Consider the following 24,475-nt stretch of genomic DNA (forward strand, 5'->3'; position numbering starts at 1 on the left):
GGTGTGGAGAATGGGGAGGGGGCCAAGACGGCTGAGCTAGGGCTGCACCCCAGGAGATGGAGGGTTGCTGGGCAGGCATGCGCGTGTGTGTCCACCGGGTATACTTAGATATACACACATATCCATCTGTAGGCAATCGCGTGCGGACACAAACTCTGAGTATGCTCGGTGGTTGTTGATGGGGAGGGGGGACGTGTGCACGTGGGTTTTACACTCATGCTTCTGTGGGGGCCTGAAGCATGCCCACACAGGCGCCCCTGAGACAGGCCGCATTGGTGCAGCAGGGACCTTGAGGTGGTAGAGCTCTCCCTCCCCTCCCCACGCCCAGCTCCTCGGACTCTTCCCTGCACAGCACACATGTCTCTCACACACCCACACACATGGAGAGCCTGGCCTGACCCTTAGCCCTACAGACAGGCATGCATATCCATTGAGCGCCACATTGACACGTGTGTGGGGTGTGATCCAGCCACACAGACAACCCGCTTGTCAACCCATGAACACACACACTCCCCACTTGTTTTTTGGCCTTAGCTGGGCTCCACCACCATTGCTGAGAACTCTAAAGGGCCCTTGGAGTTCTCTCTTGCACAGGTGGCCTGGGGCTGGGGAACCCAGGCAGGCGCATTGCTACCCGAGGGCCATCCTGCGCCTCTTACCCTCTGCTCGGAGTCTTGGCTCATCAGGCCCCCCAGGCTGGGGCGGCGTCTGCAGGGCTTGGGTGAGGCTCCTGCTGGGCTGGGCAGCGGGAGGAGAGGCCCCACAGAGCCTCGGGAAGCTGTGTCCCAGCTGGAGGGCTGGGGGTGGCCCGGGCCGGGGGAAGGGCTGTCTCCTCCCGCACCGCCTGCACGCCTGCCTGGGCTCCCTGTCTGCACGCGTGGCTGCGGGGAGGTGCTGGCGCCGCTCCCAGCCTCCCTGCCATGTCGGTCTCCGGACGCCCCATTACACACCCTCGCGCGACTGGTCTCCCATCTGGAGCACAAGGTACCGGAGGGCAAGGTCAGGTCTGCCGCTGTCACTGGGAAGTCCCCGGTAACCGCGCAGGGCCGGGGGAACGCACGGGCAGCTGGAGCCTGGCATGGGGGGTTCAGTGCACACCGAGATGCGCCACCGTGGAGGAAGCGCCCGCCAGCGCTGCCCGTGCCAGCTCGCAAGTTAATGGGCCCCGTGGAGGAGCCGGCGCGGAGCCAGTAGTGCCGTGAAAGGGAGGGCCGGGCTTCTGCTCATATTAGTGAGCTGGACGAGGCCGCCCCCCACCGCAGGCTCCTCCCCCCGGGGCGCCCCCACCTGCATCCCCAGGGCCGTTGTGGCGTAGGTGCCACAACACAGGCACCGGTTCACAGTCTGTGCTCAATGTACACCCCTGTATGATGAATAAAGCCTGTGCTTCACGGGAGAGGCGGCCAGGGCTCCCGGGGCCTGGGGTCTACCTGTGTGTGGCACGCGAGGCCTCCCACTGCCGCTGCCACCCTCTTGGCCCTGTGCTGCCACCACCTCCGACCAGCCCTGGCCCAGAACCTGCCCCCCACCCCGCCTGCCTTTGCTTATGCTGCACACTAGTGGGCCTGCCTGTCCCTCTTCCCAGCCAATTCCCCCAATCCCGTGTGGCCCCACCTGCTCTGGGGGGACGTCTCCCTGAGTGCCCCCAGGGCCAGTCAGGGTGGCCTTTGGGCCTGGGAGTGTCAGGGGCGCTGAGGGCAGCCCAGGAGGCGCGCGGTGGGGAAGCCCTTGTCCCAGCCCCTCAGGGCTGGCTGTGCCCCCTCTGTGCTACTGCTGCAGGACAGGGTGCTTGCGGGGGGGCGGCGGGGGGCGGGGCGGGGGCAGCCCGCAGAGGCCTGGGCCCTGGTAGCAGTGCCCCTGCTCCCCCCTCCCACGACGCCGGCCCGGCCCGGCAGGAGGCTTGAGTCCCTGAGTCTTTGGAGGCTGGGAGGGGCCCTGGCTCCTGGGGTGGAGGGGTGCATCCCATCGTGAGAGCACCTTGGGGGGCACATGGGGCGTATGCCTGGATGAGCCTGCAGTTGTGGGGACTCCCCAGGCTGGGCCTGGGGGCCCTGAGATGGAGGGACCCAGCCTGCAGAGGAGCGCGGGAGGTGGTGACTCAGTCCCTGTCTCCTGGGCCAGGGAGGGCTAACGGGCAAGGAAGTCTAAGCCGGAGGCGGAGCCAAGGAAATGCCTCAGCAAGAGGGACTGTGACCTGACACAAGGAGGAATGTCCCAGTACGGAGTGGGCCCCAGGTCTGAAATGGGGACCTGGGGGCAGGGCAGCAGCCCCCTCCAGCATCAGGGGTTGGCAAATGGGCCGCGGCCAGGGGGTGGGGAACCAGTCCCACAATTAGAGAAGCTGCTCTGGTTCCCTAACATCGGGGCCTGGGTCCCCAGCATCCCTGGGACCCTGATCTCATGAGCCAGGACCCGATCTTGTACCCCTGAGCTAACTGGGAATTCTGCCTGTGAGGCACCGGCGGCCCAGCCGGTGACCTCGAGGCCCGTGACACAACCCGGGCTGCATCTCAGTGGACGAGGAACCCTGAGGGGCCCCGCCCCGCCTGGAGACCCCGAGGCTTCGGGAGCCGAGATCAGCACTCTCACAGGACGCCGGGCCCTTTCTGCCAGGGAAAATGGGCTCGTGCGGGGGTCTTCGCGAGGGATCTGCGGGACACGGTCGGGCTGCACGCAGGGCCCGTGGGCGCTGGCGCCATTCCTCAGACCTGGCAGACACCCACGGCTGGGCCCTCAGACGTGCCTCCTCCCCCCGCAGAGCCGCGAAGCCGGGGAGGGTGACACAGGCCAGCGGCGGCCAGGCCCTGTTCCCCTGCGGCCCCGTGGAAGTCCTGACCTCCACTCCTCGCCTGCCGCTCCCCTTCCTCCCGTCTCACCTCCTAAGAGGAAAATCACAGGGAAGCAAACCTTAGTGGGAGAAAGGAGAATGTTTTTAATTAAAAGTTTAAGAGAATTCACAACCCAAGGGAGTTGAAGCAAGAGGAGGTGGGGAGACAGTGGGGGGCGGGGAGGAAAGTAGGGTGTGCCGGCTGAAGGCTCCGAGCCCAGTCCTCCCAGCCACCCGTGTCCACGGCTGCTGCGGCGGGTCGGAGCCTCTGAGGGCGCTCTGTGCGGAGGAGGCCTGGAGGCCTCCGGGTTCCCTTCTGGGGAACGCGAGGGGAGGTGGGGGCAGGGTGCTCAGCCGCGTGGCTCCCTCGCTGCTCCCTCGCCCTGGCCCCACCTCCTGCTCCCAGGGAGGAGGATGAGGCCTGGAGCCCCCTGGCGGAGCGTGGGCGGGGCTCTGTCAGGGCCAAGGCCAAATGTGACCCACTAGGGGGCTCCACATGTGCCCTGTCCACAGTCCGCCGTCCCCACCTTACTGCTGTCCCCACCAGGCCCTGTTTGGGGTAGGTGGGTGCGAGGGCGCGGTTGCTTGGGGCAGCCACCCACTGTGGGACCTGCCCAAAGGGTAGAAGTGAGCAGATACATGACAATGAACGTCACTGGGGTTCCGGTTAACCAAGAGTTTGCTGCACACCTGGCCGCAGGCTCAGCCTATCGCGCTCGGCCACCTGTGCTGGGCAGGGGCCATGCAATGCCCTGCCCCCTCACCCCCAGCCTGCTCACCATCACGTGCCCACAGGGCCCGTGCCACTTAGTAGCTCACTTGTCTGAGCCCAGCTCGGGCCCGAGGAGTCCCAGGGTATCCCCAGGGGTGCAGAGGTGCTCCTGGGGCGGGGCCCTGTCAGGTAGGCACCGCCCCTTCCTCCTGACACCCTCGGGCCCTGCCCACTGCCCTCCGCCTGCTCAGGAGACTCTGGGTCTGGGACACGCACGTGTGGGTGCAGCTGGGGAGACCCATGTGCAGGGGGTGGGGCCGCAGCTGACCCACGAGGTGGCCTCAAGCGCTGAAACCTTCCTCCACTCCATCCCCTCCTACCTTTACCTGGGAAAAGGAAAAAACCGGGGGAGAATATGACAGATGCAGCATTTTGCAAAATGAGCTAATTACATGGCAGTCACACAGGGAGATGAGATTAGCAGGAGAGGATTTGATGAAAGGAGGTCTCGGCAGGCACTTGGGCAGGCGGGGAGAGGCCGGTGTCGTCACTGAGTGCCGGGGAGCCCGGCGCTTCTGCCTGGGCCGCGCGGGGCGGACACCTCAGGGAAGGAGCAGCATGTGCGTGTACGCGGGGACACGCGCCCGTGCGCCCAGGAGAGGCCAGAACCCCTGCGCTCTCACGTGCTCCTCTCCTGCATGCACCTCCCAGCCCCCATGAGCTGTGTCTTGGGGTTGGGCTGGGGCCTTTGACAGGGGTCCTGCACCTGAACACAGGAGACAGAGGGCAGTGGAGCTGTGGCCACGGTATTAACTGGGCTGTCACCACTGTCCCCGGGCTGAGTGCGGAGAGGTCCATTTTCTCTGCTTAAGTGACTGTTACTATCTGCTGGCCCTGGGGACAGGCCCCTCCCAGCTGACAGGGTGTCGGGCGCATCAGCCGTGGGCACTGCTTCCCACTTCCTGGTGCCTCACTCCTCAGCTCTCCGGCCCCTAGCGCTGCAGGTGCACAGGAAGGCGCCCTTGGACCCCAAAGTCCAGCAGTCTAACGGCCAGTCCCTAGCGGGCCCTGAGGCCCCCAGCGCCTGGAGTCGAGGGTCTAAGATACACGCTCAAGGAGCTTCGAGCCCCTCTGAGCTCTGGGCAGGAAGGCGGAACCAGTGGCCAACCTGCACAGGGGCGCTGGGATGCAAGTGGGTCCAGGCAGAAGGCCACGCTGCTGCACCCCCAGCTCCCCGGCTCCTGCCTGCTGAGGAAGGCGGGAGGCGCTGCCCACTTGCTGACAACCCTTCTTGTTTCCCAGAGGTTCAGCCTTCTCACTCCACAGCCCGCTGCTGTCCACGACCCCGTCCCCATACGTGCCACCTTCACTGGCCCTCCTGCTCAGCACCAGGAGCTGTCCAGGACCCTCCCTCCCTCAGCCTGCTGCCGCAGCGAACCCAGCCCTGGGGCCGGCCTCCGCCCCTCCAGACAACCACCGTAGCCTCCGCTCGGACCACTCGCTTCCCCTGGGCTGGAGTACAGCCCCACATGCCAATCCAGAATTGGAGGGTCCAGCCCTGCTCCCTTCCTCTCACTGGGCAGCCACGCTGGACTCTGCTGACGCTCCACCCCTCACCTCCCTCCCGGGCTCCCCCGCACCCTTCCCTCTCTTGGAATGCCCTTCCCTGCCCGCTGAGAGGCACCCCGGTCCCTCCCACCTCGGACTTAGTGCTTCCGGCGTACTGGGATGCTTCCCCATGAAATCCCGTGAGGTCAAGTGACAGGGACCTCCCTTGTGGCCTGAGCCCCATCCTTGTAACAGCTAGGATCACATGGCACACACGTGCCAGTGATTGGGTCACAACTCAGCTCCCACAATCCTCTCGGCCATCCTGCCAGGTGAACCCTCACTGCCTCACTTTACGGACAGGAACGCGGAGACTTGGCTGAACGGAAGCACCAGGCGAGGCCGCGCAGCTGACGCCTGGGTGCTGGAGCGGGACTGCGCCTGGCCTCCTGCCTCCCAGCCAGGGCCCGGTCCACACCCTGAGGCGTCTGCCTCCCAGGCAGGTCACCCTTAAAGGCTCATTTCTGGAAAACCTACTGCTGAAGTGAGCGGGGATCTCATTCCAGAAGTAAATGGGATTTAGAGGCCCAGCTCTGCCATGTGGCCACCTGCCCTGGTCCCCCCAAGTGGTGGAACAGCCTTAGCTAAAGGCGGGGCCCTGGGTCCACTCTGGGCTCAGGGCAGACCGCCCTCCCTTTCTGGGACTCTGTGCGCCTGCCTGTCTCTGGCAGCCATTCCTCAGTCCCGGCCACCAGCCCAGAGCTGCCCATCGGTGCCCTCCCCAGGGTGGCGGCCCCCCCACGCTCTGGTCCACGCCTGCGCAGCTCACACGTGGCTGTCAGCCGCCCTGGCTCAGGACGCCCTGGCACCCAGTGCCCGGACCCCGTCCCGCTGCCTGTCTGCTCACCGGTCCATCTGCCTGGCCGCTCAGGCCTCTCCCCGACTGCCGGGCCTGACAACTGAGAAACCAGTGGAGGAGAGGGCAGGGGATGGGACTGCGGAGTCGGAGGGATGTGTCCAGGGGGTGGGGGAGCCCCAAACTTAGCCTTCGAAGGCTCGAAGGCCACTTCTGCCAGGCAGCTCCTGGAGCCATGCCCAGTGGGGACTGTGCTGGTCCCTTCTGAGTCTTACTCCTGCCTGCGGCTGCCCTTGCTGGTCCCAGATCCCTGCCTGGCCCAGGCCTGGCAGTCGTAAGGGTGAACGGCTGGGTCCCAGGTTGGGAGCTGCCCCCTTGCCTGCCCACTCCACCTGCCCAGGGGGGCGCTGGACCCCAGGCGGCTGACGGAGGGGGCCTCACACCCACCCTCAGCTATCTCAGTAGCTGGGTCCCAGCTGGTGTTGACACAGCAAACACGCCGCGATTCCCCATCGCCAAGGCACAGAGTGGGCAAACACAGGGAGGCCGGAACAAAGGGTCCGCGGCCGTGACCGGCCTCCTAAACAAGTCCCTGGAGTCTGTGCCAGGAGGCGGAGGCATCGGCAGCCTCGACAGCACGGCCCACGGGGGTGGGAGCTGGGGACAGGCTCTCAGCAAGGTATCCAAAGCAGGGCGGGTTGGCGCGAGGCCCTGCAGCCAGGGCGCGGTCCACGTGCGGGGTGGGACCCTGAGGGCACGGGGCGGCCCTGCCTCTGCGGCCCATCCCAGGTGATGCCCCATTAGCATCATGGTGTCTCCAAGGCCCGGGCACAAACTCGGATGGCAGATCTGCGAGGCTGTGCTTGCTGTTCTGAGACCCTCCTTCCGTGTGTGGCGCGTAGACACGTAGGCTGACGCCCGTGCCCTCTGCCTCTGGCCTCCGCTGCGCCCTCTGCCTCAGGTCCTGTCCCTCACTTCCTCTCCTCTGCCCGGAAAAATCTCCAACCTGCCCCCCGCCCCAGGCTGGTGGACGTCCATGGGCTTCCCAGCCTGGCTCCACGCCTTGTGGCATGGGTCCCATCGCTGTCACCTTGAACAGAGCGCAGACCTCGAGGGAGGGGTCCCACGCATCTGTTCCCGCTCTCCCTGAACCCGGGAACCCCGTACAGGGCCTACACACGCCAGGTGCTCAGGGCTTAGGAGGCAGAGACTGAAGGAAGGAAAGGGCACCTGAGGCGCCTGGTGTCCCATTATCACATGACGAGCCAGGGCCAACAGGCCTCTCCAGGCACAACTCGGGGCCCTGTCGGGGGTTAGGTGGTGCGTAGGGCCGGCCAGCCATCAGGTGTGGGACGGGAGAGACTGCTGAGGGACCCACGGGGCTGTGTCCTCGCCACCCTGGGCTGGGGATATGGCGCGGTGCCCTCCCGCCACACCCCTGGGCTCATCCCCCCCTCCACCCCGCCCAGGGCACGTTGCTACAGCGGAGGCAACGTTGGCTGTGTATTTTAAGGCGGGGTGAGAGAGGGGACCGGCTGCTCCCGGGGGCCGCCTGCGCTGCAAAGGGGCCAGGCTTGTAGACGGGCCGTGACCACCCGAGAACTCCAAACTCAGGCCTTTGTCTCCTCGCCACCGCTCTCCCGCCCGGTGGAAGCACCCGCGTGCGGGCCGCGCCTGCCGGGGCCCCTGCAGGGCCTGCAGCACCCCAGCCGCTTCTGCCCACGCTCGCCCTGGGTCCGGGCTTGGTGCCTGCCTTCTTCCCTTCTCCACCTCCGGAAATTCCCCCGCCTCCCAAGGCGAGCTCCGACATCACCTCCTCCAAGCTGTCTTCTTAGACTCGCCCCTCCCATGGCACCTGTTCTGCACAGCGGGACCCCCTGGCTTATTGTCTGTCTCCTCCAAGTCTGGCGTCCTAGAGGACAGGGACTAGCCAGGCCACTGGCTTGCCCTGCCTCATACACACCCCACCCTCCCCCAGCCCACATGCACGAGGATTTCAGAACAAAGGGCCACATGCTATTAAAATTCAATTAGATGTCTCCCTTCTCTGATCCTAAATTAGACTGGTTTGTCCCTCTGGCACCTGAAGGCCCTTTTACTTGCCTCCTAGTATCTGCCCCGCCCCCTCCCACCCCACTCCTGGCTGGGCGGGCCAGGAAGCAAACACAAGCAGCAGAGGGTCCTCCCTCCGTGCAGGCTTCTCTGGGGACTGGGGTCCACTGTGTCTCCTCAGGCCCCAGCGCTCGCTTGGCTTCTCCATTTGGCGGACCCCACCCCCACGCCCTAGATTCCCCCGCCTGTGGAGGGCGGGGCGCAGGGGTATAAAATAGGGAACTGAGGCCATGGCTCCCAGCTTGCCTTTGTAGTCTCTTCAACCCAGTCACCGTCTCCAGCTGTCCCCAGTGTCCCCCAGTGGAGGTCCCGCCCCAGGCCCTCGCTCGGGCTCCGCCCTCTCCTGGCAGACCACCACCCTGGCCGCTGCTTCGCGCCAGCCAGCCCGGGGTGCTGCCTCCTGACCCCTGGGAGTTCTGGGAGGGGCAGGCACCCTCCCAGGTGAGCCAGGGGAACTGTGGCCCCGTCTCAGCCAGGCAGGGGCGGGGGCTGGCGTCGCCTTGGAGCCTCTGTTTCCTTGTGTGTGAAATGGGAATGTTGCCTCCCAGTGAGCGGAGGGGGATCCACGCCCAGGGCCAGGCCAGGGGTGCAAAGAGGTCTGCTGGAGGCTGACCGGTGCTCGGCACTCCCAGGGGATGCGCCTGGCATCATGAGCAGAATCATCGGGCAGGAGAGGCTTCGACACCCGCTCTTGGGGCAAGACCCGGGCCCGGTCACGCTGCCAACAATGCACCTCCCTGGAGGTGCCTGGTGTCCCCCCAGGAGGTGGGCGATGCTGGTCACGGCAAGCAGGGTGCCGAGCTTCCCGGCCTGGCACGTGGCCGCATTCAGCCCTTCCCTCTGACCTCCGGCCAAAGGGGAGCACTCGGCAGTGAGTGGCTCACTGTGAGGCTGACCAGGCTCTGTGGGCCTTGGCAACATCGCGCCCCAGGCCCCTGGACCCTTCCTGTGGCCAGTGGAAGCTGAAGAACCAGCAAAGCTCCTCTGACCCCTCCTAAGGCCCCTGCACCTTGGAGGAGGAGCCAAGAGAGACCCCTTCCCCCCAGGGGCAATCACAGGGGCGCGAGCAGCCGGGCCCACACCCACAGCTCAGCCTTCCCGGAGGCCCGACCGGCAGAGCCAGGCCCTCATCTGACCACCGCTGGCTTGGGCAGGTGGGCAGGTGGGCAGGTGGGCGGAGAGGGGGGAATGATGTGTTTTTCCTGAGGATCCTTCAGCCCCACCCCCACGCCCTAGCCACGCCCCACAGCCTCCCTCTCAACAGCCCACCTGCACTGCCTCCCCTTCCTTCCCAGGGAGGCCATCTCCCTGCCCTGCCCGCGCAGCTTGGAGGCCTTCAAGGGCTCTCTGGGCTCTCGCCACCTGGGGAGGCTGTCCCCACACTCATGTCCCCAGTTGCTGGGAGCAGCATATCTGCCCAAGGTTTGCACTGATTCCCAGGACCCCGGTGTATGGGACGTGGCCAGCAGTTCCCCTCTCTTCCTGTGCACATGCAGGCCACCTCCTCCAAGCAGCCGCCACTGACCCTGCTGACCCCTCTGGGCACACGCTGCCTGGTCTCTCCTGAGTGCTCAGCACCCCCAGGTCCCTCCCCGGTTTACTTGCTGGCCTCTCTGTAAGCAGAGGTCCCAGGTGCTCCTGCACCGTAGGCCCTCAACGGATGCCCATTCACAAATTCAGCGCCCGCCCCTCCCAACGCTGGGGGCCCCAGTCGGCAACTCTGGGTGACAGTGGCACCTTGCCAGGAAGCAGCAGCCTTGTTTGGGTGAGGGGAGAATAATCAGCCATAAACGCCGCAATCAGGGAGAAAAGGCTGTGTGGGGCCTGGGCGCCCACACAAGCACCTAATTGGCTCCACGTGTCTGCGCCTCCTTTCAAGAGCAGGAAAGTGGAAGGGTCAAGATCTGTTAATGTTCGTAATGGCGGGAGGCAGGAGCCGCCGCTGGCCCCCCATACACACCTTTTAATTGCGCAGAGGAGGGCGGGTGGAGGCAGCTGATGCTGTGGGAGGCCCTGCCTGTCTGTCCACTGTGGCTGTTTTTAGAGCGAGCACCCAGAGCCGCAGCCTCCGCCCCCGCTCTACCAGCGTCGCAGGGCGCCTAGGCTGGGCCAAGCCCTGCAGTGGGCGACACCACGGCGCCCTCCCCGGCCATCTGCGGGTCCGACCCCCATCAGTGTGTGCATCAGTGGGCCATTCTGAGCTGGCCTCAAGGCGGAACTTGCCCCCCAGGTCCTTGCTGCTCTCTGCAGGCAGCCCTACACTCACTACTGCCCCCTGAGCCCAAGGGACCTCGCTCCTGCCAGGGCCGCGCCGTTCCGTCAGCTCGCTCCGTCCCTCTGCTCGTGGGACTTCCATTCACCAGCTGCCTCTCTCCGTCCTATTAGACCAGTGGCTCTCAACCGGGGGGGCCTTGCCCCCAGGGGCCATCTGGCAATATTTGGAGGCGCCTTTGGTGGTTAAAACCGGGGGAGTGGCCCACAAACGGCACCTACTGGGATGCCGCTTGCCTCCCGCAGGGCCTGGAGCGGCCCCCACAGCCCAGGATGACCTGCTCAGGACGTCAGCTGCACTGACGCTGAGACACCTGTGTCTCAGAGGCCAGGACAGAGCACGCGCGAGGGGGAGGCAGGCAGGCCACCCGCCCTCCCGCCCAGGGCTCCGCCCGCCCCCCGCACACTCCGCCCCTCCGCACACCCAGCCGAGAGCCCAGTTCCTGAACAGACCCGGTCACGCTGCCAACAATGCATCAGTTTAATTGGGTTAAGTGGCCATTAGCGGCAAAAGCAGGGCGGCCGTGTGCAGAAGGGTTTTTAATTTTACTCTTTAAATGATGCTCGCTCCCCAGAGAGACCACTGGGGGCAAGCACACTGCCCACCAGTGCCCCCTGCACCAGGGCCACAGTGGCGCCTCCCCCGCCGGCTCACCCGTCTGGGCCTTGCACGGAGGGGCGCTCACGTCTTGTCTCCACGGACCAAGGAAGAAACTGCGGTGGCAGGGACTTGCCCAAGGTCATTAGGTCATCACAGAGCAAGCCCCCGCCAGAAGTGGCCAGAACCCCATCTCCCTGTGGAGAACAAGTGCCATCTGGCCACGGATGGGAGCACAGAGGAGGGCAGTGTCCGGGGGACGTGCATGGGCTGCTCTGGCCCTGGGCTTCCCGTGCTCAGGCCCGCTGAGCCACAGGGCCCTTGGCCTTGTCCTTGAGAGGAGGCTGGAGTGCCCCGGAGTGGGGTCACTCCTCACCTTGTCCGAGGCAGGGCTTCCTCCCTCCTACGGCCTCTCCTCCCATCCGGTCCACACAGCAGGGGAGCCAGGGATGCTGCCGAAGGTGGCAGGACCACCAGGGACACGGCTTTCACGGTGGCCTTAAACAAACAATGGCTCACAGAGCCGTGACACCAGAGGCATGGGGTGGCATGGTCTGAGGCCCCCATTTTACAGAGGGAGAAACTGAGGCCAGGGGTGGGACTGGAACGAGAGCTCCATGAGGGCGCCTCAGCGCCAGCCTGTGCACCGCAGGCCACCAGTGAACGGACGAAGGACTGCAACCACGAAGCGATGACCTTTCTGAAATAGGCGCTGGGTGGCCAGGGCTCAGCTGGGGGGACAGGAGTCCTGATTTGGGTCCAACTCTGCCTCCAATCTGCCATAAGAAGCACGCACTTCCCTCCCCTGCCTGAGACTCAGCAGCGTGGGCTCTGGCTCAAAACCCTTCTCCTGGTGGCAAACGTTCTGGGAGACGTCCCTTCCACGTCTCTGAAGCTAAGGCGCAGGCAGATGTCCCAGACGCAGGGCTGCTGGTTGCCTGTGCTCCAAAGCCCTGGACCTGGCCTGTTCCTGCCGGACTCTTGGCCCATAAACCACCCCGTGCAGCTCAGAGAAGCTTGTCACAAACATCTGACTGTCCCTGATTAGACGAGGCAACGACCTCCTGCCCTGTGTTGCTCAGTCCCCTCTTTGCAAGACCAAACGACAATTCCAGACCAGAGCAAGAGGATTTGAACAGGATTATGGATGGGGTCCAGGAAGAGAGGGACAATGCAGTGGAGGAGGGGGCCCAGACCCTAACATCCTGCCTTCCATAGGCGCTCAGGCTGCAAACAAATGTGGGAGAGGAGAAAAGGGCCGGACCTTGATTAAAAGCAAATTTAAAAAGTAATTATGACCAAAACTCATCCTGAATGATTAAGGCCAAGGAGGGAAGAGGACAGTCGTCCCCCTCCTCTGGGGACGTGGGTGGAGCGGGGTGCTGCAGCGGGGGCTCACTGGCCAGGAGACAGCTGGTAAGGCAGGGCTGTGGACTCGGCGCTCACCTCCTTGAGGTGAGGAGCTGGGGGACCTGGATTCCAGTCCCCGCTCTGCCCCACTCTGGCCTGATGCACGGCACCTCGGAGTCTCAGTGCCCCCTCTGTGAAGTGGCCCCCCTCCCGGGGCTGCCGTGACAACGCCGTATCACACGTGGGGAGTGTCCAAGGCAGGGACTGTCTTTTTCCATCATTCTTCCACTGGGAATAATTTGTACGTGGTGCCAGGCTGGGCTGCAGAGGTCGTGGGACGGGGGCTGACCCTGCCCTGCCTCTCGGGCCGGGGTCCGGCATACGGCGCAGGGACAGGGTTGGGAGCAGGACCCCAGACCTTGGCCTCCCCCTGCCCCACGCTCAGGGTGGATTGTTCCTCTGGGACTGGGGACAGGAGCCTGCAGAGGGACTGCAGCTCTGCCACACTCCGAGAGGGCGTGTTGGTCAGGCATTGCCGCTGCCGCCACTCAGCCCCTCTCCCGCTGAGGTGACTGGTGCCAGAGCCAGGGAGAGTGGCCGGCCTTCAGGCCCGATGGCGGCTCCTCCCCAAATTGGCTGGTTTTGACACACGTTCAGGGCCGGTGGCCCACACTCTGTGGGTTGGGCAGTAGGGCAGCAAAGCGAGGCAGCAGGGGGGCAAATGGGGCTCTGGGGTGAGAGGACAGGGGGAGACAGGAGAAGAAGGCTGGGGGAGTGTCTGGTCCAGGACAGACAAGGAAGTGGGACATGACGTGCTGGCTGGGGTGGCGAGCAGGTGTTTCCCAGGATGGGGGGGGACGGTGCGGGCCCCACGGGGACTGCGGTGCCGGCGGAAAGCCGGGCTCTGCCTCCTCCCCACGGCAGGTCACTGCCCCAGTTGTCTGACCTGGAACCAGGAGATCCTGGCGGTCAGGCTGGGCTGGGCTGGGCTCCGCTCTGGGTCCACAGTTGCGGGGGGTCTAGCCTCAGGAGGACAGCCTCTCCCTACTCCATGATCCCAGGTCACATAGGGCAGACAGGGGGTCCTGGGTGGACAGCGGGGCCCAGCCTCCGGGGCAAGGGGTCCTCCTGGGGCCTGGATGTGGCGGGGGTTTGGGCAGGGCAGCTGCCCTGACCTGACCCTGCCAGGAACCTGGCCCCCATGGGGGCTCGCTCCTCTGTATTTTTAAAATAGCTGTATTGAGATACAATTCACACAACCATAACATTCACCCACATAAAGGATACAAGTGGTTTTTTGCATATTCACAATTGTGCAACCATTGACCACCCTCTACCTTAGAATATTTTCATCGCCCCAAAAAGAAACCCTGCTCCCACGAGCAGACACTCCTATGTGCCCCCACGCTCACCCTGCCGGCCCTGGGCAACCACTGGTGTGCTCTCGTGTCTACAGATTTGCCTGGTCTGGACACTTCACAGAAACGGGACAGTCACACGGTAGATGGGCTTTGGTGACTGGCTTCTTTCATGTGGTACAATGTTCGGTTCGTGCCCGTCGTCCCCGGTGCCAGCACTGCCCTGCTTTTACTGGACTCCTCTCTCTGACACAGGCAGGGGCAGCCGCAGTTAGCTGTGCTCCTGATCCGGGGGCCGCTCGGAGCCTCCCCCGCCATTGACTGCATAACCTGCCCGACGCTCTCTGCGGCTCCGCGAGCCCCGCCCCGCTGCTGTCCCTGGGGTGGGCACAGCAGCCGGGGTGGCCAGCGCTGCGCAGCCAGCCAGGGCGGCCCAGCGAGTTCCCGCGCCTCTCGCAGCCGCCATGCCTGGGAGCTGACAGGTGCAACCTCCCAGAGTTTAGAGGGGGCGACTGAGGACCGGAGGGAGGCAGAGGAACATTCGAGGTTGTGGGCAGAGCAGAGGCTCCGGCCTCTGGCATCATGTGGCCACAGCTCTCTCTGCGGGGCTTTTAAGGCCCCTCTCACTCCCTCCCCATCGCAGCCAGCAGCCTGGCCTCCCAGCCACTGGCAGGTCGCTGTCCCCGCCAGGTGCTCGCCCAGGGCACGTTCACAGAGCAGAGGGATGGGAGGGCCCCAGGCCCAATCGGGGGAGGGGTGGACCCTGCCTGGGCCCCACCATCATACCCACATGGGGTCCCCAAGACCCCAGGCCACCCCTCAGCAGCCTACTCCAGAGAAAGCCTCCCTGCTGTTCCGTGCTGGGCTGCCCCAGTCTGGCGGGCCCAGCCCGGCCAGTAATGGCCCAGCCCGAATTTGAGGGCCGGGAGGGCTGCGTGTCCTCGGCAGGTCAGGACATGCCCCTCCCAGGGCAGGGCCACCCTGCCAGGTCCTGCCTCCCTCCCTACACGTGCACCTACCTTCAGGGCCTGCACCTTCCTGTCCAGCAGGCTCTCGATGTCCCCGGCCACCTTCTCCACCAACTTCTGAGGCTCGTTCTCCTGCACCTCGAACAGGTTCCGGTTGTCCTTATAGATCTGGAAGGAAGCAGAGCTGGGGTGAGGCCAGCCGGTTACACACTCCCACGCCACGGCCCCCGCCCGTCCTCTGTGCACGCCAGCATCCTGCCCTGCCCCCGCCCCGCCCCCGCCCCGCCCCACCTTGTCCCTGGTCGCTGAGACGGAGCACCCAGGTCTGGGCGTGGGGCCCGTGCTCCCATGGACCGGCAGGAAGGACCTGGGCGGCGGCCCCATAGCTGGCGGAGGCTGAGGCTGGCCGGATGGGGCCGCCGCTGCCTTCTCTGGGGCTCGGGCTGCCTCCTCCGGGGCCATCAGCAGCAGCCCCCCGCCTAGCTCAGAGGGGCTGAGGGCAGCAGAGGGCGAGGCGGCCTGGACAGGGTGCGGGGCGTGGCGGCAGATGGGGCCAACGAGCACACATCGCACACCACACACCAACGCGAAGATGCTCCCATGCTCACACGCGTGCACACGCCCACACACGCTCACACACGTCACACACGCAGCCACCCCTCCACGCAGGCTCGGGCATCCACACCCCCTTTCTGCTGGCACTGCCCCAGGGCATTTGCAGAAACTTTAGTGGGCGCTCTGGGCCCCCAGGGGACCCCCTATCATTCAGGGCACAGAACAAGGGGGCAGGGACCAGGGAAGAAGCAGTACACGGAGAACAAGCCTGCCCCTCCCTCCGCCCTGGGGGAGGGCTTGTGTACCACGCAAGTGGGGGAGTGACTCGGACAGTCTGCGTCTGTGCGTGCGTGCGTGTCGCGGCTCAGCAGGCCCGTCTGTGCCCGTGCCTGCGTTGGGGGTGGGGGGTGTTAGGGTCTCCAGACGAGCAAAGCCTAGGAGCTCGCACGTGAGTCATGGAAGCAGCTCTGTGGGCGCTTTTGTTCGTGGCTGGGGTCTTGGGGGAGTGTGCGCATGCACTGTACACCCTGGCGTGTGTCTGAGCCAGACAGGGTCCGTGTGTCGGTACGGGTGACCCCAGGGGGGCCGTGACGCCGTGACTGAGCACCTGCCACCAGGCTGTGCAGAAGGGGAGGGACAGGAAAGACACAGAGCAAGGAGGTGATGAGGAGATAAGGAGGTGGGAGAGGCAGCTGACGAGGGACAGACAGGCGAGAGCGATAAGGTCGGTGGAGTGACAGGGAGACGAGGGGAGATAAGGCCTGGGGCATCTGCCGGGCGAGGGGGTGGGGGACCCGGCGCCTCCGGAGCGAGCCCCTGCCCACCCAGAGCCTGGCAGTCCGAGGGTTAAAGCTCTGCACAAAGCTGGCTCAGGCAATCTCCTCCTCCCGCCCCCATCCCTCCTGGCTTCTCTTTTCTTTTTGTCCTTCTCTTAGAACAAAATAATTTGTGGTGAAGTTGCTCCTTCCCACAGAGCAGTGGCAAGCCGAGGACGAGCTGCGAGGCTTGGACGCACGGCCAGGTGTGATGGAGGCCCCACGTGGACGCCAGGCCAGGCTGTTCCCGAGGTGCTCAGAGGTCCCCACAGGGAGACAGAGGTCAAGGGAGACTCAGAGTCTGGAGCCCAGTGCCCCCTGTTAAGAAATACGCGAGGGCAAATCAAGGACACATGCCTTTGAGGGGCAAAGCTGGGCCCCCATCCTTGCCCAGGTTTCAGGACATTGAGAAGACACCCTTTGCTGCCCACTTGTGCCAGCAGGGGGCGCAGCCGCCTGGCTGCTCAGGGCATGGGAAGAAGTTCCCATACCTGATGCCCCTGTCAAGGTCATTCCCAGGTGCCCCTGCCAGAGGCTGTCCGCGGCAGCGGCAGCCCCAAGCCTGAGGCCGGACCACGTGGCCTGCTGACGACTCTGCTCAGGGAGCCCAGAGTGCCCCTCAGACAGGTCCAGGGTGTCCCTTGTAGCCTGGCATGGTGACTGGGCTAGGGCTCAGGGACCGCCAAGGGAGTAGTAGGTCTCCAGGTGGCACAGTCACCCCCGGGGCCCTAACAGGTGGCACGAGGGCTTGAAAGCAGGGAACCTGCCAGGAGCCACCTCACCTCTGACCCTCTGTTCAATCTACTAAATGAGAGGACAGTCCCGCCCACCTCACAGGCCAACGAGGGCTGCACGGAGCTGACACTGCAGTCACTGCTGCCATTGTTAGTGGCACCAGAATTCTGCAGAAGGCATCCCAGCGCCCTTCCTGCCTCCACTCTATCCCTGCTGGACCTGCAGCCTTAGGATCCGAAGCCATCGGCGTCCACCCCTGGGCAGAGGGCCTCAGTCTTCTGGGGTCTGCCACCTCCAGCCTCAACTCGCCTCCCTGGTCTCCCTGGGCAGTCCCTGCTGAGCCATCCTGCTCTTGTCTCCCTGTCACCTCAGCCTGGGTCCTGGAGGGGACAGCAGGGGAACCGAGACACAGGGACGCCCCTGGGAGGGCACAGTCCCAGCCACCTTCCCTCCCTCTCTTCCCAGGCCCTGGGCCTGTGTGCAGCAGACCCCCGGCAAATGCACATGCCCGATTCTATGCTCAAGAGCAGAGCTCTGGGGTCAGCGAGACCTAGGTCTGACTCCTCCATTTTCCCTGCATCTCTGCTTCCCCTTCGAAACTGGGCTGCATCTGCCATTCTTTCTTCTTGTCCCACTTCCACCCAAGGGCCCACTGTGACACCTGCTGCTGGCCCATGCGCCTTGGCATGCGCCCCCAGGCCCTGGACCCCAGCCTCCGCTGAGTCTGATGGCTAATCCTCTGCTCGGGCCGCCCCTCTTCCCTTCGCCTTTCCCTGCCTGTTTAAACTCTCCCTGGAGTAAAGGTGGGGAGATGAGCCAGGGGTTTCTGGGGAGACAAGGACCGAATTCTACAACTGCAGGGGTGGTCCGGCTACCAGCCAAGTCTGTCCCCCAGTCCCAACGGGCCTCTCGGGTGCAGCAGCCCCTCTTCCTTCTATCGCAGGTGCCTCACCCTGTCTTTTACGTTCCCCTGGACCCGTCCCGGTCGCCCATCCGCTGGGGTGGGCCTGAGCTGAGCCCTGTGTCCCAGGGAGATCTGAGAGACACAGTCCGGCAGATGGTCCCCCCTGGGAGATGGGTCATCTCTCCATTCACACCGCCCGGGCGGCGCTTCCCACCTGCAGGCCCAGCAGGAAGCCCGGAGGAGCCAGGGCAGCTCCAGAGCACTGCCGCGGCCGGCTCTCCCTGAGCTCCAGCGGCAAGCCCTGGTCCCTGGGCCGCGCAGAAGGAAGAGACAGGCCGGGTGCACTGGGTGCAGGGCCTCAGCAGGGCCTGCACGCCGGCTGGTGTCCTTGGCCCGGCGGGCTGAGTGGAGAAGCCCGCATCGCCCACGGCAGCGCAGCCTGCGGTGCCCCCGCCTCTGCACAGGCAGCTGGACCAAGGACAGAGGCGGGGGCCGGAGGGCTACAGGTCAGTGTAGCTCGCACCAGCCGTGCTGGGGAGGAAGAGACGTCATCCCACAGAGGCGATGAGGAGGAGCAGGGGACAGGGCAGCAGACGAGGGGACAGACGGGCTCGAACCAGTGGGCACATGGGGAGGGCAGAAGACACGGTGGCACAGGAGCTGAGGACAGGGACAGCAGGGCTGGCTGAGGCCCGGAGGGACAATTCAGGGGGCAGTCTGCACCTTCTCGTCCCGGGGAGCCCCTGCCCCCCATCCCCTATCACGTCCCCACGGCCACCGGTCGCAGAGGCGTCCTCCTCCCACCACCCCCACCAGCTACCAACACCTGCCCCCCCGTCTCCCCCTGCGCTTCTTTACTTACCGCCCCCCCCAGCGCTGGCCCCAGCCCCACCCTCTTCAACTCTAGTAACTTTGTTAAGCCCCATGTCTGGCCAGCCTCTTGGCCTAGGATTTCCAGGGTCCGTGGGGGCCAAGGCCCCCTCACGGGCCCCAGACCGTCAGCCCAGCCTCCTGCTTCCCTGGGTGGCTTCACATAAAGAGGGGGCGAGCCTGCAGGACACCCGGAGGGATGGTGACCCTGGAGAGGAGGCCTGGACGCTCCCAGGGGCAGAGGAAGCCAGCCTGGCCCGCAGCCTTCAGCTGCCCTGACTGGGAGAGGGGTGCCTGGGACACCGGGGCAGCCACCACCACCTTTTGTGTCCCCGTCACACTGAAAGGGCATTTGGCAAAGTCCCCGAAAGCCAGCAGCAGTGGGGCCTGGACCCAAGTCAGCACCCAACGTGCCCAGGCAGAGGAGGAAGGTGGGGGGAGAGGAAGAGGAAGGCAAGGCGGGGGAAACGGGGACCATGGAGCCATCGAACCGCCCTGTTCCCTGGGCGCCGGCTCTGGCCACCCCGGGGCAGGCGCTTTACTTACCTGACTTCACTGACCCGACCACCCCGCAGAGGGACCCTGCGGATCATACCCAGTGAGCAGTCAGGACACTGGGGGCCCGAGAGGCTGCCCCGCAGCAGAGCTCGGGTTTCACTGGGTCTGCCTGACCCACAGCCCTTGCTCTGGGTCACACCCTGTGCAGCCCTGGCCTCAGCATTTACGCCCACACTCGGAGGCAGGGCCTCTGGCATCGTGGGCGCGCGGGACAAGCTGGCGGCCTGGGGGTCTGGAAGGGGCCTGGGCAGAACCGGAGTGACACTGGAGGCCTGAGGCCCAAGGGAGGTGGGAGGGGCCCCTCTGGAAGGGAGCAGGTTGGTGGGGGAAGAGACTGGCAGATCCAGCCTGGTCAACTAACCAACCACCCAACCCTGTGAGTATAAAACAGGCGCGCACGCGAGGCTCCTCGCTGCAGCGAAGGTGAACGGGCCCTAATCTCTGGAAAATTAAATCAGAGAGAAAATGGAACGAGAAAGATTTGATGCAGGCTGGGCCCTGCTGCTCGCTGTCTTCTCAAAGGCCCAGACTCAGCTGGGGGTTCAGCTGGATGCTCCAGCTTCCAGGACCCCTCCCCCAGCCCAGGGTGCCAGGCAGGGCACAGGCAGGGTGGGGGGAGCAGAGCCCCATGACCTGACTCCCCGAGGATTTCCTGTTCTCTAAGCCCCTCCAGCCACAACTCGCTGTCTGGTCCCTGTCCTCAAAAGAAACAGCTGCTGGGGTTCTAACTGTCCAGCCCTCATGCGCGCAGGCAGGGAGGGAGCAGCAAGAGGACCGGAGACGGTGGGCTGGGCCTCCCTCGGCCGGGCAGGCACTGGACGCCACAGGGTCTGGGGCTGGAGACGGGGTCAGTTGCTGGAATGCGGTACACTTTGTGCCAGGGATCGGGGAACCTTGGGTGGAAGACAGGGGGCTCACGGTGGCTCAGGGACCCTGAGCTGGGCCAGGAGGGAGGCGTGGTGACAGGGGACTGGTAGGGATCAGTTCAGGGACCCCAGCTAGTCAGGGCAAAGCTCAGTCCTGCCCTCAGCCCTGCCCAGCTGCTGCCCCTGTCTCATGCCTTTGTGGGGAAAATCGAGGGTATTGACATGGCTGTTAATCATCCTTGGAGAGCACGGGATTGATGGAGCCGTCGGGCACCAGGGGACCCCATCCACTGAGAACACGCGGGGCAGACCCAGGACAGGCTGCAACTCCTGGGCTCTGGCCTCACTGCACCTGTCTTGAGCCCCGCAGCACAGCTCCTGGCTGCACTGGGGGGCTGTCCCTCAGCAGGTGCATGGAAACCCCGACCCTGGGGACACACCGGGCCCTGGGCTCCATGTGGCTGAGAGCCCCCGGGGTGCAGGGGTCGTGGCCCTCTCGGACCTTCCTGGTGCGGGGCTTAGAGGGGGGCAAGGGGCCCCGGGGTCCTCGGGGCACACAGCCGTTGCACAGTGGGGGCAGGTCCCCATGTGCCATGCCACGCTGCGCCGCCTGGTGGTGGGCTGGCCCCAGAGTCAGTCAGCTATATGTGCAGTCATGTCAGGAGCAGGGTTTGGACATTGTGACGCTAGTTGTTATATCGTTAAGGACTAGCGTTATTGAGTAGGGATTAGCTGGGATAAACTTCCTGTTTGGAGCGGGTCACGGATGCCTACCCCGGCCACGACAATGTGGCCCTGCCCGGGCTACAGCGGAGGACACAAAGGCAGTGTGGGGACAGGGAGGAGGGCTCCTGGCCTGGCTTCCAGGACCAGGTGAGATGTGGCCTTCCTGGGTCAGTATCCCATCAGTGGCCCCATCTCCTCCCCACCCACCCACCCGCGTGTCCTCGCGTTCCCACGGGGGCCCCCCACATTCACACCACAGGCTCTTCTTGGGGCCCTCTGGAGCCTGCGGCAGCAGAGGTGGACCAGGCCTCATCCCTGCCCTCCTGGGACTCACTGTCTGGAGGGGACAGATGTCCATCTGGATGGCTAAGAGCAGAGGGGGGAGCAGGAAGAGGCATGCAGCGGACACTGGGCAGTGGGGGCGGCCTCCTAGAATATGGAGGGAGGGGGTCAAGGAAAAGACTGGATGGCGCCCTGGCTGGTGTGGCTCAGTGGGTTGAGTGCTGGCCTATGGACCTAAAGGTCACTGGTTCGAGTCCCAGTCAGGGCACCTGCCTGGGTTGAGGGCCAGGTCCCCAGCTGGGGGCGCGCAAGAGGCAACCGATCGATGTACCTCTCGCATGTCGATGTTTCTCTCCCTCTCTTTCTCCCCCTTTCTCTAAAAATAAATAAATAAAATCTTAAAAAAAAAAAAAAGACTGAGATGGCTTTTCAGGGGACAGGCCATCTGAACAGAGTCTGAAAGGCTGGGCGGGAGCCCGTCAGACATGAGGATGGACAGGGGATAAGGGACTCCAGGCAGAAGTGCTGGCAAGTGAATGGCCACGAGGAGGGAAAGCCGGGGGGTGGAAGGGAAGCTGAGGGGAAGGGGCAGATCCTAAGGTGGGGGGGTGGGGGGCCCTCAGGAGCGGAGGACACGTGGCCTAGGTCACAGGCAAGGAGGCCCTGGCGGCTCCATGGCCCCTTGGCCCCCGAGAGGTAGCTGCTAGGAGCTGTCACCCGGAGACTCCCTCCGAAAATTCACAGGGGTGCAAAGCTGCCGCCACCACCCCCAGCAACGCCTCCCTGTTTTTAAAGTTAAAGTTTAGTTGACTGTCATCCATTACCGCAATTAGTACATTATGTCTAATTATGCAATTAGAGTAAAAAGTGCACTTGCCGCCGAGAATGGGAAATTACGCTGGCTCGTTCCGCTGTGAAATCCATGTCATAAAAAGGCTCAATCTCTTGTTTTTCAAAAGACACAAAGCCCAACACAAAACAATAAACCGAATGCGCCCCGCTGAGTTAGGGCCAATCTGTGCTGACTCCCTGGACCTCCCCCACGCAGACCCCACCTCTGCCGTGCGCGACCCACGACGGAAAGAGTGCCCATCACGTGGCCCGCTCCTGGGCGTGGCCTGTCTTTGCGCCCTGAAACGGAAGCGAACTTCTAAACTGATCTCAGAACTGTGCCCTCCTGTAGGCTCTCCAGGCCTAGCGTGCGGCCAGGCCTCTGGCACTAAGGGCCACATACCTCTGGTGACACGGCTGGTCCCAGAGGGGCCCCGGCCCCCACCAGCTCCAAGAGTGACAGGCCCTTTCTCCAAGGTTCCTGATGGTGCCTGTGAGATAGGCACGCAGTCCAGCTCCGGGAAACGGGAGGCACTTTCTCACACTTTGGGCTCGCAAATCCTGGGAGCTTTGCCTGTGTAGATACTGAGCTCCCCACTACAGGAAGCATGCAAGCCCAGCTGTCAGGGATGCTGAGAAGGGAGTCGCCCACGGTCGCCCTGCACAGTCGCTGCACTCGAGGCTGCCGCCGTGAGATAACAGCATCCTCGTGGCTGTGTGCCTACATGAGGCTCACAGCCAGTGACACTGTCTTCCCTGGCCTGGGCTCCCTTGGAGGTCAAGGGGATGCTCTGGGGACAGGTAGGTGGTGAGAAGGGAATCTGAAGGGTGGGGGGGGTCTCCCTTCCACAAAGGTGACAATGCCAATTGGCTGAGCCCAAGGGGGTCGGGGGGGCACACTCTAGTTAGTGTCCTTGACCCACATCAGTCCTGTGCACTCTCCTGTGTACCCTAGCCACGTCTGTCACCCACGATCCATCTCTGAGGTCAAAGGGTCAAGCTACAGCAGGGGCCGCGTAGCGCCTGCCTAAGAAGCCTTCTCCACGAACCTCTTCCTCCAAGTAATCCACTCTCCTTGAGTCGAAGGTGCCTGACGCAGGCCTGGGGGTGGCTGGTACCATGTCATGGAGACTCCTTCCTAGCCAAGAATCTCCCCTGATCTCGTGGGCATGACGCGTGCCCCTCCTGCAGCTGCCACGCTGAGCTCAGACTAGGTGTGCGCAGAGCAGAGAGCCCGAGGTGTGCGCCCATTGGTTCTGGGGGTGCTGAGGCACCTGGGCGCTGTCCACGCCCCAGCAGGAAGCACTGACTGAGATGGCAGCTGGGTGGGGGGGCGGGCCCCACTAGAGGCATACCTGTTGCCTAAACTTAGGGCATTGGTCCCTAGACAGCTCTGACCTTTGTCTGCTCTGGTGACCTCCAAGAGCAGGGGCAGCTAGTCGCAGCCCGGCCACATGGAGATGGGCCACGGAGACTCTCAGGCCCGCCCTCTCGATCTGGTCCAGGACAGTATCGGGAGTGGAAGATCTGAGCCCAAGGGGAATCAAACTGCAGGCAAGATCTGGGGGCCCCTGGCTGCTCCCCCTTCCCGGAGCCGGGAGCCGCCGGCTGTCGAGGCAGCTGGGAGGGAAACTGTGCCCAGCACACCAGCTGGCACGGGGGAGTGCGAGTAAACACACCCGCACTTTCCCAACTCGCAGAAGTTGCCGGGTGGCGGCCGGCTGGTGTGGGCGCTCGTGTTTACGGGAAACAGATTGTTTTGGCCGCGTCTGGGCCTCCTCGCCACCCGCCCTGGCTCCGTGCGCTCCGCGGCCGCCGCGGCCACCCCGCCCGCCCCACGGGTCCCACCTTCCTTCCACCAGGTCACCTAGCCTCTCAACCGCAGAGGGACACTGACGGCAAGGCCAGGGCCCTCCAGGTGGCCGGCCAGGGCTCGGCACAGACTAGAGGAGTCCTTGGAACTCCCCTGACAGGCAGGCTCGCTTCCTGTCCCCGGGGCCCGAGGGAGGCCCTGGACAGCGCAGAATCGGGCCGCAGGCGGTGAGCGGAGGAGCCGGGGAGCCTGGGGCCCGTCGTCAGTGTCATCCCAGGCCCCCGTGCCCATCTGTTCCTCCCCCTCCCCCGCAAGCCTGGCCTGCCCCCTACCCGCTCACCACCTCGCACTGCCCTGGCCCAGCGTGGCCTTGGACATGGACCCGGCCCGCAGAGCCCGGCACACGGTCCCTGCACCCCCACAGCAACGCAAGGAGAGAGGTCTGGGGCCTGGGCACTGCCTTGGCCTCCGGGCCCCGTCTCCCGCTCTGTACGGCCCTCTCCCGCCCCCCGGGAGTGGCAGTTCTGGGAGCCAGGGTGGGAGGCCCCAGCAGGCCTCGGCGGGCCAGGGAGGACTCCCAATCACGTCACAGCGCTGAGCATTATCGCAAGCTCACCTAAGACGCCCGTCCCTCAGCCCAGAGCTGGCGGAAGTGTACCCTGCCCCCATCCAAGATACCCCCGTGAGACGGACGTGAGGCTGGGCTGAGCGCAGCTCTGAAGGCCGGAGAGCGAAGGACAAAACCTGCTTCCTCTGCCCGCGTCACCCCCATTCCACCCTCCCCGCGCTGCCTGCCCAGGTGGGGCAGGTCCCCCAGGGACCCCAGAGTGGCAGGACACAGGTTTTGCCTGGGATTCCCCAGGGGGGGCTTCCTCTGGTGGGGGACGGGGTCCACCTGGTTTTTCTTTACCTTCCTCCCT

General features: G+C 64.6%; 1 protein-coding gene across 2 annotated transcripts in view; it reads right to left on the reverse strand.

Annotated features, from left to right (window-relative positions):
• The window catches only part of CACNA2D2 (calcium voltage-gated channel auxiliary subunit alpha2delta 2), a 121,185-nt gene that overhangs the window by 45,766 nt on the left and 50,944 nt on the right, over window positions 1–24,475 (reverse strand). For both annotated transcript variants that reach the window (XM_054594691.1, XM_054594690.1), the window contains exon 3: window positions 14,652–14,768. In XM_054594691.1, the coding sequence (XP_054450666.1) occupies window positions 14,652–14,768 (117 nt within the window). The remainder of the gene's footprint in view (window positions 1–14,651; window positions 14,769–24,475) is intronic.

The sequence above is a fragment of the Pteronotus mesoamericanus genome, unplaced genomic scaffold, assembly GCF_021234165.1.
Source record: "Pteronotus mesoamericanus isolate MK-2021 breed Mesoamerican mustached bat unplaced genomic scaffold, CSHL_Meso_final scaffold_533, whole genome shotgun sequence".
Lineage (NCBI taxonomy): Eukaryota > Metazoa > Chordata > Mammalia > Chiroptera > Mormoopidae > Pteronotus > Pteronotus mesoamericanus.